Below are 13,859 nucleotides of genomic sequence, written 5' to 3'. Positions count from 1 at the left end.
ACAACCATTAAGAGGGCTGTTATCAAAAACAAACAAACAAACAAAGGGAGCCAGGGAGGCTTAGTTGGTTAAGCACTTGACGCTAGATTTCAGCAGCTCTGATTTTGATCTCCTGGGTAGTGAGTTCAAGCCCCACACTGGTCTTGATGCTAGGTGAGGAGACCACTTAAAAAACAAAACAAAACCACAAAAATTACAAGTGTTGGCAAAAGGTGAAGAAATTGGAACCTTGGGCACTGCTATTGGGAATGTAAAACAGTTCACAGCCACTGAGGAAAAGAGTATGATGGTTCTTCAAAAAATTAAACACAGATTTACTATATGATTGAACAATTCCTATTCTAGGTATACACTCAAAAGAATTGAGAGCAGGAACTCAAACAAGTATTTGTATACACACATTCATAGCATCACTATTCTTAACAGCCAAAAGGTGGACCCAAATGTCCATTTACAGATAAACAAAATGTGGTACATGCATACAATAGAATAATATTTAGCCTTAAAAAGGAAGGAAATTCTAAACATGTTCCAACATGTATAAGCCTTAAATTATGCTAAGTGAAACTAGCCAGCTGCAAATAAAGAAATACTCTATTTTACTTACAAGGTACCTGGAGTAGTCAAATTCACAGAAACATAAAGTAGAACTACAAGGGCTGGGAGAAGGAGAAAATGGGGAGTTAACAGGAATACAATTTTAGTTTTTTTAAGATGAGTAAGTTCTGGAGATTGGTTGCCTAGTGGTATGAATATAGTTACGGCACCTCAAATGTACACTTAAAATGACTTAAGATGGTAACTGCTGTTTCCCTTCTAAATATTAGATTCTTGGGACGCCTGGGTGGCTCAGTTGGTTAGGCGGCTGCCTTCGGCTCGGGTCATGATCCCAGCGTGCTGGGATCGAGTCCCACATCAGGCTCCTTGCTCAGCAGGGAGCCTGCTTCTTCCTCTGCCTCTGGCCTGCCGCTCTGTCTGCCTGTGCTCGTGCTCTCTCTCTCTCTAACAAATAAATAAAATCTTTAAAAAAAAAAAAATTAGATTCTTAAATGACAACTATATGACATCTTCAAAGTCCAGATTCAAATAAGGAGGTATATCTGTCTGGTTTACCTATATTTTATACATACAGGATAACAAACATTTTACCTCATTTTAATCACTGCTACATAATTCAAATGGTACAAAAAGTAATTTGGAAATTAAACTACTCAAGGCATTATCAAAGAGCTGAGAGATTAATGAAGGGATCTACACAACCAACACCATTAACAATCAAGTTATTTTTGTAGTTGTTTGAACAATAATGAGGTCTTCAAATTCTTTTCACTGGAAAGTTTACTATTAAAATATTTAATATGACTGACTTGAACTTTCCTAAGAGCTTTGTGTTTTACTTGTTAGGTTCTGCTTCAAATGGTAACAAATATCATCAAACTCTTGTGAAGATTAAAAAAAGACAGAAGCATATATAAACTGAAACGGACCCTCAAACAATCCAGTCATTAAAAATAGAGGTTAGTAATTTGTTATGATAATTAACTTAGGAGGGCTGGGGGCAGGCAGCAGCATTTTAGGTATAAAAGCATGAAATGAGATATAAATAGAGCTCTATGGCTCACAAAAAGTACAAAGGTTAGGAGAAGAATGCCAATGATCAAAAAACAAACTATCAAAAAGCTAAAATATGCTAATGATAACTACATGAAGTCCAATCCAAACATATCAAGAAAATATAGTAACGTGACATTAAAGAAAAGGCCCTCCAGCTGTCATGGTGTTTGCTATCTAAGTCATCAGGAGAAAAGAGCTGAGAGTTAAGGAAAATATTAAAGGCAAGTCTCAGAGAGAACTAAAGTAACATTATGCTATCCCTCACACCAATTTATAACAGGTTATGGGAACAATAAAAGTAAAAAGTATTATTTATCTTAAATTCTGGTAATTAAAAAAAACACTTTTTGCATGAAATTTAAAAAACACCCAGAAGTATTCTTTTCTTTAAAGATTTCTATTTATGAGAGAAAGAGCAAGAGAGAAAAGCACAATCAGGAGAAGGGCAGGAAGAGAGAGGGAGAAGCAGCCTCCCTGATAAACAGGGAGCCCAGCAGATGAGGGGCTCAATACCAGGACCCTTAACTGACTGAGCCACCCAGGTGCCCTCAAAAGTATTCTTAACATCTCAAGAAGGAAATGAAGGGCGCCTGGGTGGCTCAGTGGGTTAAGCCTCTGCCTTCAGCTCGGGTTATGATCCCAGGGTCCTGGGATCGAGCCCCACATCGGGCTCTCTGCTCGGCGGGGAGCCTGCTTCCCCCTCTCTCTGTCTGCCTCTCTGCCTACTTGTGATCTCTCTCTCTCTCTCTCTCTGTCAAATAAATAAATAAAATCTTTAAAAAAAAAAGAAGGAAATGAAAATAAACAGGGCTTCTTGAAAGGTTTTTTTTTCCTTAATGAAAAAAATTCTCTTAAAAGGAAGAAGGACTTCTAAGGTGTTAACCTTTTTTTTCCAACCTATTCTTATCTTTATGGAAAACATACAACTAGACCTAAATTTATGAAGTGCATAATTTAACTCACATTTTAATCAAATTTCTGTTACCTGTAACATTATAAGTAGATGTGTTAGTTGTAAAGACTATGTTATATAGTTTTTAAATAATTTATTATACTCTCTAGTAAAATACTCAAGATCCAAAGATGTGTCAGTGGTACTAGGCACTGGTGATCGGAAAAAAAAAATCCTCAACAGAGAATTATTCATTCTTCCTCTGCTGAAGCAGCATGATGTACTATCAAGAGGCCAGACTTAGCAGCTAGCCTGAATCCAGCTAACTTTCTTCACCTCTCTGTAACTCAAGTTTCCTAAGCTTTAAAATAATACTGACATCTCACTGGGTTTTTATGAAAACAAAACATATTAGTATACGTAAAAGCACTAGAACAGTGCTGACACATTAAACGCTACATAAGTGTTCAGTAAATACAGAAAAAAGTGCTTGCTCTGTGCCAGGCACTGCTCTAGAAGCAGTACAAAGAACAAACAAAAATCTCTTTTCTTTGCAAAGTTTACATTTATTTTTTTAAATACCGTATTTACTTATTTGAGAGAGTGAGAGAGGACTAGCAGGAGGGAGCAGAAGAGGGAGGAGGAGAATCAAGGTCCCTGCTGAGTAGGGAGTCTGAGGCTTGGCTGGATCCCAGGACCCCAGGATCATGACCTGAGTCAAAGGTAGACACCTAACCAAGTCACCCAGGCGCCCTGGGAAGTTTACGTTTAATAAGTAGGTGATGATATTTTAGAATTAAGAAGCACAATTATTTAGCCAATAAATCATCCAATACAGACACTAAGATATATGTATTCAGGAAAGCTCAGTGATTACTGGAGATCAATAGAAATGAAAGAATTTCCACAGGATCTAATTCTATGAAGAAAGTTCATCTAAACCCCAAAATATGGGGAATAGTTCTTCCTGCCTCTAACCAAACGGCAATGTTAGGGTTTACTATATTAAGCAGTTGATAAAAAACTCAGAAGTGACCAAATCAGTAGAGAGTTAAACAACAGCTAACCAAAGAATAAAAGTAACCTCTACTTTAGGTGCACCCGGGTGGTTCAGTCGATAAGGGTGGATTCTTGGTTTTGACGCAGGTCATGATCCCAGAGTCATGAGACTGAGCCCCACAAGGGCTCGGTGCTCAGCGGGGAATCTACTTCAGAGTCTCTCTCCATCCATCCCTCCCCATGCCCCCCCCCACACATGTTCTCTCTAAAATAAATAAATCAAAAATAATAAAGTAGGGGCGCCTGGGTGGCTCACAGTGGGTTAAGCCTCTGCCTTCGGCTCAGGTCATGGACTCAGGGTCCTGGGATCAAACCCCGCACTGGGCTCTCTGCTCAGTAGGGAGCCTGCTTCCCCCACTCCCTCTGACTGCCTCTCTGCCTACTTGTGATCTCTCTCTCTGTGTCAAATAAATGAAAAAAAAATAATAATAATTAAAGTAATCTCAGGGCACCAGGGTGGCTCCATGGGTTAAGTGCGTGCATTCGGCTCGGGTCATGATCCCAGGGTCCTGGGATGGAGCCCCATGTGGGGCTCAGTGTTTTGTGGGGAGCATGCTGCTTCTTCTTCCTCTGCCTGCCACTCCCCCCCTACTTGTGCTCTCTCACATGTGCTCTCTCTCAAATAAATAAATAAAATCTTTTTTTTAAAAAAAGATAGAGTAATCTCCACTTTCACCAAATAAATACTAAGATGAGCTCTCTGGGTTCTTGAGAGACTAAACAAAGTGAGAAAGAAATAGAAAATTCTGGGGGCGCCTGAGTGGCTCAGTGGGTTAAAGCCTCTGCCTTTGGTTCAGGTCATGATCCCAGGGTCCTGGGATGGAGCCCCGCATCGGGCTCTCTGCTTGGCCGTGAGCCTGCTTCCCCTCTCTCTCTCTCTGCCTACCTCTCTGCCTATTTAAGATCTCTGCCTGTCAAATAAATAAATAAATAAAATCTTAAAAAAAAAAAAAAGAAATAGAAAATTCTGATAAAGAGGCATGAGAAAGTAAAGACTAAATAGAAAATAAAAAAGTTTTATTTGGATTATTTAGTATCTACGCCTACCCTAAATACTTGGGACAGCTCTTAGTAGAACAACCTATCACAATGATGTACATGACAAAAACTCTAGAATGGACAGAAAGCACTTTATACAAGGTTCAGCATATGACCAGAGATCCTAATTTCTTTTTTTTTTTTAATATTTTATTTATTTATTTGACAGAGAGAGAGAACACACAGTAGAGGGAGAGCAGGCAGGCAGAGCAGTAGAGGGGCAGGGAGAAGCAGACTCTCTATGGAGCAGGGAGCCCAACATGGGGCTCAATCCCAGAACCCTGGGATCATGACCTGAGCTGAAGGCAGCTGCTTAACTAACTGAGCCACCCAGGTGCCCCCAGAGAACCTAATTTCTAAACTAAACTGAAATAGAGACCATTTAACTATTTATTCGTTCAAATTATAATCACCCAGCTCTCAAAGTACCAGCTTATGCTGGCCAGGCTTGGCACTGGTACAGAACATAAGATCAAAAGGAATTTGGAGATTTCTGTTCTAGTTAAAATAAAAGTAGCTTTAAGTTCTGTCATCCAATCTATATCTCTTCTGGTATACCACACTGCCCCATTTGAACCAAAAAGGAATGGTCTGGGGTAGAAGTAGGGGAATATAATTTCATAGAGCAATCTCTATGATGGAACTTAATATTGTAATTTTAATCTTTACTAGAAAAAAATAAAATGGAGCACCTGGTTGGCACAGCCAGTTAAGCATCCAACTCTTGGTTTCAGCTCAGGTCATGATTTCAGGGTCCTGGGATCAAGCCTTTCATCAGGCTTCACACTCAGTGTGCCCCTGTCCCCCATGCTCATACCCTCCCACTCACTCACTCTCTCAAAAAAATAAATCTTAAAAAATAAATAAATAATATAAAATGATACATACCTATCATGTCAGCTTCTTTTACTAAACAAATTTTAATCTCTGCCATACAAATAGTGTAAGTTTATTAAAAGAATGACCAACTTCAGTTTTTTATGCCCTGCAAACCAAAAAGCATCTTACAAGCAATCCAAATTCATCATCTATCATCAATTAAAATGAATGGTTTGATTATCTCTGTCTCCATGAGTGGATAGATGCTTTATTTTCTATTTATTCCTATCCTCAAACCACTACCAAAATCAATCAATACCAGAAATAAAAGTAAACCAGAACCATCAAAACAGACAAAAGGGAAAAAGAAAATAAACTGAAGGTACTAAAGACTGACAAATTTTAATCTTACAACATATCTAAAATGTAAATGTACAACAGTCTGAATATAGTTATTTAGGAGGAAAAAAAGGCTGCTGCACTATGAAAGATACTGTCTTCTGTAGTAGCAAAACAGGAGGGAGTTAACCAAAAGAATTTTTCCCATTAAAGAAGAGGAAATAAACAAGGCAAACTTCTTCCCTTTGGAAAAAAAGATACTATAAAGAGCAGCTGATAATTCAATCATTTACTAAGTATTCAGCCAAAGGAGCAAATCTCAATGTAGAAGGAGGGAAGGGAGTAGTGGTCTCAAGTTACATGTGCCTCCTCCCAATTCTTCCTTACTGGAATTCCTCAGCACCTTCCAATAATCCTGCCTTTATTGAAAATCACTACCCTGGAGAGCCACTGTTAAAATGGAAATGTGCCAAATTTCTTTAGTATATTGGGACAGAAGAAAGATGCAAATCACTTATCTACACATCTATACATAATAGAGTCTACTTTCTCACTATAAAATTTTATTTTCCGTATCATGTAATTGTGGGTTCTAGCCACCCTTGCTTCAATGAAGTGGTGTTCAAATCAATTTTGACACGTGAAAATTATGGTTATTATCATTATCATTCAGTCACAAAACAGAAAGGCAAAGAAATTTGCAATTAGTCCTATTACTCTAGTTCAACCTTGGCCTTCCCTGAAACCCTTGAATCCAGAGATTCCAGACTGCTGAAGTTTACTTTATAAATTACCAATTTTTATTTAAGCATTTGTGACAGAATTTTCTTTTGAATATATCTTCTTAGCTTAAGAACAAGTGTTTTAAACTATAAAAATAATATATAATCATTGAAAAGCCTTCAGTAATTCAAAAGTCTAAGTACTAAGTGATTTAAGTTCCTTCCCTTACCACCACTCCCCACTCCCATTCCCCAGGGATAACCGCTGTAAAACAATGTGGGGTGTATTCTAGATCTCTTCACAATACATACAATTTTTATATATTACTGTATAAACAAACTTGAGCGAACAAGGAGATCTTGCTGTACATTCAGTACTACGAAACTTGCTTTTTACACTGATGGACTGAATAGCCTTTTAAGTTTATCCTGCTACACACAATTTGTTTAAACCGCATATTTCATAGTATTTTTCATCATTCCCTTACTGACAAGGTACTTTTTGATATTGGAAATACTGTTTTCATTCTTTTTTATAATATATTAAACTTTTCCTTTATTGCCACTTCATACCGCCATCACGGCATTGTCTCTATTTCTTCTCACTTCCAATGAAAAACTTGGAAACTTGGGGCACTTTGGTGGCACAACTGGTTAAGGGACAACTCTTCATTTCGGCTCAGGCCCTGATCTCAGGGTTGTGAGAGCGAGTCCTGTGTTGGGCTCCGCACTCTGTGCAGAGTCAGCTTGAGATTCTCTCTCCCTCTGCCCCTCAACCATCATTTTTATTAAGTTCTAGCAAAAACTGTCAAATTGTAGTCTAACAATGATTTTCCACTTGAACAAAATCTTAAGATAAATTCCATCTGCTTTAAGGCTAAAATTTTCCCTTTAAAATTATTATCTTCTAACACCTACTCCAACATCACTTTCATCAGTAATATATATCTAATTTTTGTTAGAAACGGAGCTCAACACACTTGATTTCCAAGGTATAGAAACTCTGAAGATCTGAGAAACTGAAGAAATCTTCAATGCTTCTGAAAGATTACTAAAGCAAAAAGTTACAGGGAAAAATATTACTCACGTATTTCTTTTTCCTAGCATTTTGCTTCCTGATTTTAGGATTTTAAAATGCTTCTGGAATGATGTCTATTCATGATCTAGCTAGCCAATATACCTTGTGGTACTAGAAATGATTCAATTAAATTGATGATTAAAAAAAAAATCAGTTACCTAATTCAATCAAATTCTGACCCAAAAAACCCCACAGAATTTACATTTATCTAATACTCAACTACTTAAAGATGTAATTTCATTTCTGAAAACTGAAAAATCTTTAACTTACCTCAACTGTTTCGCGTAGTTCTGTTCAATTTCTATCCTCTCTTTAACAAATTTGGCATATCTTTCCAGGAAGTCAATTCCCCATTGTGTATGCTTGTCTAAGCTGTCGAACTGATCCTGGAAAAGAAGGTGAAAACACACTGAAAAGTCTAAAATTGTATCCACAAATATTTTAATCAGCTTCTGATATTTATTCAGAAAAGCAATGAGGTCTAAAAGGAAAAAAACCTAGGCTCTTCTGGTTTCTACCCACCTCATTATTTTATTTTTTAAAGATTTTATTTATTTATTTGACAGACAGAGATCACAAGTAGTCAGAGAGGCAGGCAGAGAGAGAGGGGGAAGCAGGCTCCCCGCTGAGCAGAGAGACCGATGCGGGACTCGATCCCAGGACCCTGGGATCATGACCTGAGCGGAAGGCAGAGGCTTTAACCCACTGAGCCACCCAGGCGCCCGCACCTCATTATTTTAGATCTACAGAGAAATAGGTTATAAATGCTAAACTTCTTAGCATAATTCACACAACTTTACGTCTAAACGCTTTTACATACGTGGTTTCCCCTGGATGCAACACCCTCCCCGGTCACCTTTTTACAATTTACTGTTTCTTACTCCTCCTTTGAGATTTAGTTCAGGCACTATGGCTTCCAGAAAATGGTCCAAAATTCTCAGACTGGGTATGTTGGTCTTTCTCTGGGTCTCCAAGACTCCCAAGGTTACGATCTTTTCCTTCTTATTTAAATTCCAAATAATTAATGCACAATGTAATTACTAGTTTCAGATATACAATAACTCAGCACTTCCATACATCACTCAATGCTCATCACAAGTGTGCTCCTAAATCCCCATATCACCTATTCCACTCACCCCCCACTCACCTCACTTCCAGTAACCATCATTTTGTTCTCTACAGTTAAGGGTCCAGTTTCTAGGTTTGCTTTTCTCTCTCTCCCCCCGCTCCTTATTCACCTTTGCTTGTTTTGTTTCTTAAATTCTACATATGAGTGAAATCATATGGTATCTATCCTTCTCTGACTGACTTGTTTCACTTAGAATACTATCTCCATCCATGTTGCTGCAAATGGCAAGATTTCGGTTTTTATGGCTTTTATGTGTATGTGTACACACACACACACACACACACACACACACACCCACACCCACACCCACACCCACATCTTCTTTACCCATTTATCAATGGACACTTGGGCTGTTTCCATAATTTGGCCATTGTAGATAATGCTGCTATAAACATCAGGTTTCATGTATCCTTTTGAATTAGTATTTTTGTATTCTTTGGGTGTAATTGCTGGATCATAGGATAGCTCTATTTTTAACTTTTTGAGGAACCTCCATACTGTTTTCCACAGTGGCTTCACCAGTTTAAATCCCCACAAACACTACAAGAGGGTTCTGGGTTCCCTTTTTGCCACATGCTTGCCAACACCTATTGCTTCTTGTGTTGTTGATTTTAGCCATTCTGACAGATCCGAGGGGATAACCATAGTTTTGATTTGCATTTCCCTGATGATCACTGATTTTAAGCATCTCTTCATGTATCTGTTAACCATCTGTAGTTCTTCTTTGGAAAAGATCTATTCACATCTAATGCCCATTTTTCATTGGATTATTCATTTCCAGGGCACTGGGATTTTTAAGTTCTTCATATATTTTGTATACTAACCGTTTATAGGATAGGTCATTTACAAATACCTTTTCCCATTCAGTAGGTTGCATTTTAGTTTTGTTGGTTGTTTCCTTCGCTGTGCAGAAGTTTAAAAATTACTATCTTATTTACTTGCCATACTCTGTTGAGGACAGAAACCATGTATCATTCAAATCTGAACTCCAAAAGCACTAGAGGCCTGGCACTGTAGCAGGCACCCAATGAAGCTAAATAAAATCAAATATACTGAGGTTCAGATTCTGGGCTCTGCATTTACCAGATGTGGGCAAGTCGCCACGGTTCTCTGAACTTTGTCCATCTTAAAATGGGAGTCCCATCACACACCTCAATAGGGTTATGATGATGTTATTAGGTGTTCTACAATGCAGTAAACATGAAACTAATACATCACAAAATATCACTGTCCTGCAGAACTCTTTCAATCCTCAAGATACTCCTTTCTACCTGCTGCCTAAGAAACCATCATTTCCTAGCCTTCAAGAATAATCTCCAGATTGACTAATAACTTGGTGCTTTCTCCCTCTCCCATATCGAAAGTCTATACTGTTGATAAATGTTCAAAAATCATCCTTTTCTATTATCTCTAACTGTTCTTCTTTTTCTAAATCACCTATGGTTTAACAGGATTATTTACAAATAAATCATCTCCAAGTCTTTTTGCTTTTTATCCCTTTCCCTACCTTAAATCATTTTAAAATTCTACTTGTAAAGGTAAATTCTACCTAAATAGCACAGATAGAATTTATCTGGCTACCACAGTTCGGTATTACTACTCCAATTCTATTCTTTCACGAAACTTTTTCATTATCATTTGGCTTCCAAAGTAGACTTGAAAACAGCAAGAAAATGCACTGCCCAGTGAATTTAACTGGAATATTATTAAGATTTCCTATTATAAGTTAAATTCCCTTTCAAACTGAAAAACTCTCAACAAAGAACTTTCCCCCAGAAAGGAAAAGTCTGAAGCTAAAGCTCAGACTCTCTCTCTCTCTCCCTGACAAATAAATAAATGAATAAATAAAATCTTAAAAAAAAAAAAAAAAAAAAAAGGAATCAATCATAAGCCTCATGGGATCATTGGTAACACCCTCTAATCCCTTCAGTTTCAAAGCCTGAGATCACATTTCTCCCCAGTCCATGCCAGCAAATACCTTGGATTATATAGTGGAAAATGTCTGGAAATGCTCAAAACAAACTAAAGAAATTAACCAGTATTCTGAAACCACCTATGGATTACAAATAAATAAAGTTATCAAATTGCCCTTTTATCAAAAGAGGCAATTTATCTTTATTCCCCCCATTCTCTCTACCTTTAGCATTACTCTTATTTCTATGGATTTACTCTAGATTACTAACAGAGTACAACTTCTTCCACCTCCTTGCCTTCATTAACCCCTCACTTCCTTTTCTAACACATTCATCCTTACACAGCTTCTGTGAAATGTGCTCTCTCCCCTCAGTGGTATGCCCTAATTAAATGCTATCTCATATTTAAATTCAAGAAAACTATTACTTTCTGTTTCCTTCAAGTACTGTTTTTTTAATTCTGTAAAATGTTTGAAGTTATTTTACATTATTCATTTGGGAACACAAGGAAAACACCCTAAATTAAAGTTGGCATCACCCAACTAAATGTCCACACTATTTAGCATAAATCAAACGAATTATATGTTGCTCCAAGGTTCTACTGTATAGTAATGAAATAATATATACTAAATTTACTCAGTCACCTTACTTTTATCTATAAAATTATAGCTTTAATGCAATTTAATTAAAAATAAGTATGCATCACAAAGTGTTATAATTTTTTCCAGAAGTCACTATTTTACATTCAATCCTTGTTTTTCTAATTACTTTGACACAGCCTTGCATCCAAATGAAGTCCCAATAAAATACTTTTGGTAAAGCACCAAGGGTCATGACTATTTTTAAAAAAACTTTCTTCACTAAAAAGCAGAATAATGACTTTGTGTCCTAGTTCGGGCTTACTCTATAGCTCTGACTTTCTGCCAAAGTTTCTCTAGCACTTCTGAATACCAAAGTACTACCAAAAACATTCTTAAGATCTAACACAACGGACTTTTCTCATTCTTAGATTCATATGAAACTAGAAACATTTTTTAAGCCTCGTGGAACTAAAAAATCAATTTGTAATTCAGAGACAACATCTACCCCCAAAGTAAACAGGAATATTTTAATTTTAAAATAACTTAATTATTTCATTTGTTTCCTTGTGGTTTTAATGGGTGGGTTTTTTTTTTTTTTTTTTAAGATTAATTTATTTGAGTGAGAGAGAGCAAATGGGTGGGAAAGGGAAGGGGGAGAAAGAAAATCCTCAAGCAGACTCCCCACCGAGCAAGGAGCCTGATGCAGTGCTCAATCCCAGGACCCCAAGATCATGACCTGAGCCGAAATCAAGAGTTAGCCACTTAACTGACTGAGCCACCCAGGTTCCCCTGTTCTTTAAAAAATGGATGCAAACTTGTGTATTTGGAAAACTTACCTATTACCTATTACCTTTTAATTTTCAACTAAATTTTAAATTAAGCTTTAACTAAATTAAAAAAAATTTCAACTAAATTTTCAACTAAATTTTAAATTAAGCTTTCAATAACTTCAAAATCTCTACAGATAATCCTTCCAATACCTAGTGCACATTATTTTACTTACTTCTCTTCCTACTACTTTCTCTCCCACTCTCTCAGCAATTCATTCCAACGGTCATCCCCATTGTTATTAGCAATAACTATAAACATCTCCTCCTCCAATAAATTCCAAGACTTTAATTCTCAGATGGTCAATCCTCTCTGCCAACTCACGAACTCTAGTACTCCAAAGCCAATAACTTTTGGTTGGTTTTTTAATATTTTTTTGTTGTTGTTTTGCTTTTTTTTTTTTTTTTTTAAGTAATCTCTACACCCAACATGGGGCTTGAACTCACTACCCGGAAATCAAGAATCACATGTTCTACTGACTGAGCCAGCCAGGTGTCCCAGGGCCAGTAATTTTTGACCCCACAGAGACTTCAATCCACTGATTCTGACAATTTCTACTGCCCATCCCCCTCCTGTCTGCATTTCCATCTTGACACAGCTTGGATTCCATAAGCCGTCACTGTAATCACTCCATCCAAATAGCTTCAAGTGTCTTTGCCCTCTCTTGCTTTGCCAAATTTCAACACTGGTTTTATACTTAACGCTTTACCAATCCTTCCTCGTGCTGCTGGAAAAAGGTGGGATGTGAAGGAAGGACAGACAGACAAGGCAGAGGAACCAACCAAACAACCACACTGACTGGTCATCCTTTGAAAATGTGTGCTTACTAACTCAAAAGGCTTAAATACTACTTAGCCTGAACCCATTCACCATCCCATTATCCCAGCCAACTATCTTATACCCTTTCAGTTTAAATTTACACCACTTCCTATCCATTTCTCTTTCAGCCAATAACCCTGCTTCCTACCTGACTAAAAGACACAATCAGAAGATAATTCCTCATTCTCTATTTTTACCATGAACACTTATGTGCTTCTATTCTTGCCCTCCTGCTTATTACTTTGGATACACTATCCACAACTTTAGTGCTTCTGCCTACCTGAAGAATGAGTGCAATTTCAGGTTTAGTTGTTAAAATGTTTAAGACCCTGAGCCTACAAATGCTTGATGTATTTTAGAAGAGTAAGAAGTTGAATAAACAAGCTACAGATAAATGAAAATAGGGAAAAGTAGAAGTTAAAATGGGAAATGTATGGGGTCAGAATTGCACGAGCTCTACCTTCCACCATAAGGACATGGGCTTTAACACTGACTCAGATGAAAACACACTGGAGGTTCTTGAGCATGAGCCTGACAGGACTCAGATCCTTAAACAGATCACTCTGGCTTCTTTGTTGATTTTTTTTTTTTAAAGATTTTATTTATTTGTCAGAGAGAGAGGGAGAGAGAGCGAGCACAGGCAGACAGAATGGCAGGCAGAGGCAGAGGGAGAAGCAGGCTCCCCGCCAAGCAAGGAGCCCAATGTGGGACTCGATCCCAGGACGATGGGATCATGACCTGAGCCTAAGGCAGCTGCTTAACCAACTGAGCCACCCAGGCGTCCCTGTTGATTTTTTTTTTTTAATATTTTATTTATTTACTTGACAGACAGAGATCACAAGTAGGCAGAGAGGAGGCAGAGAGAGGAGGAAGCAGGCTCCCTGCTGAGCAGAGAGCAAATGGAAAGATAGTCCATGCTTTATAATAATGCATTTAATATAATAATGTTAAAATGTCCATACTACCCCACCCAAAGCAATCTACAGATTTAATGCAATCCCTATCAAAATACAAACAGCTTTTTTTCA

The 13,859-nt window shown here is 37.5% G+C and overlaps 1 protein-coding gene across 3 annotated transcripts in view; it reads right to left on the bottom strand.

Annotated features, from left to right (window-relative positions):
• LOC111143341 (formin binding protein 1 like) overlaps positions 1–13,859 on the bottom strand; it is a 100,474-nt gene that overhangs the window by 52,544 nt on the left and 34,071 nt on the right. For all 3 annotated transcript variants that reach the window (XM_022497017.1, XM_022497018.1, XM_022497019.1), the window contains exon 2: positions 7,832–7,947. In XM_022497017.1, coding sequence (XP_022352725.1) covers positions 7,832–7,947 — 116 coding nt within the window. The remainder of the gene's footprint in view (positions 1–7,831; positions 7,948–13,859) is intronic.

This window comes from Enhydra lutris, unplaced genomic scaffold (assembly GCF_002288905.1).
Source record: "Enhydra lutris kenyoni isolate GAN:26980312 unplaced genomic scaffold, ASM228890v2 scaffoldscaffold9, whole genome shotgun sequence".
Lineage (NCBI taxonomy): Eukaryota > Metazoa > Chordata > Mammalia > Carnivora > Mustelidae > Enhydra > Enhydra lutris.
This window is presented reverse-complemented; position numbering and strand designations above follow the sequence as displayed.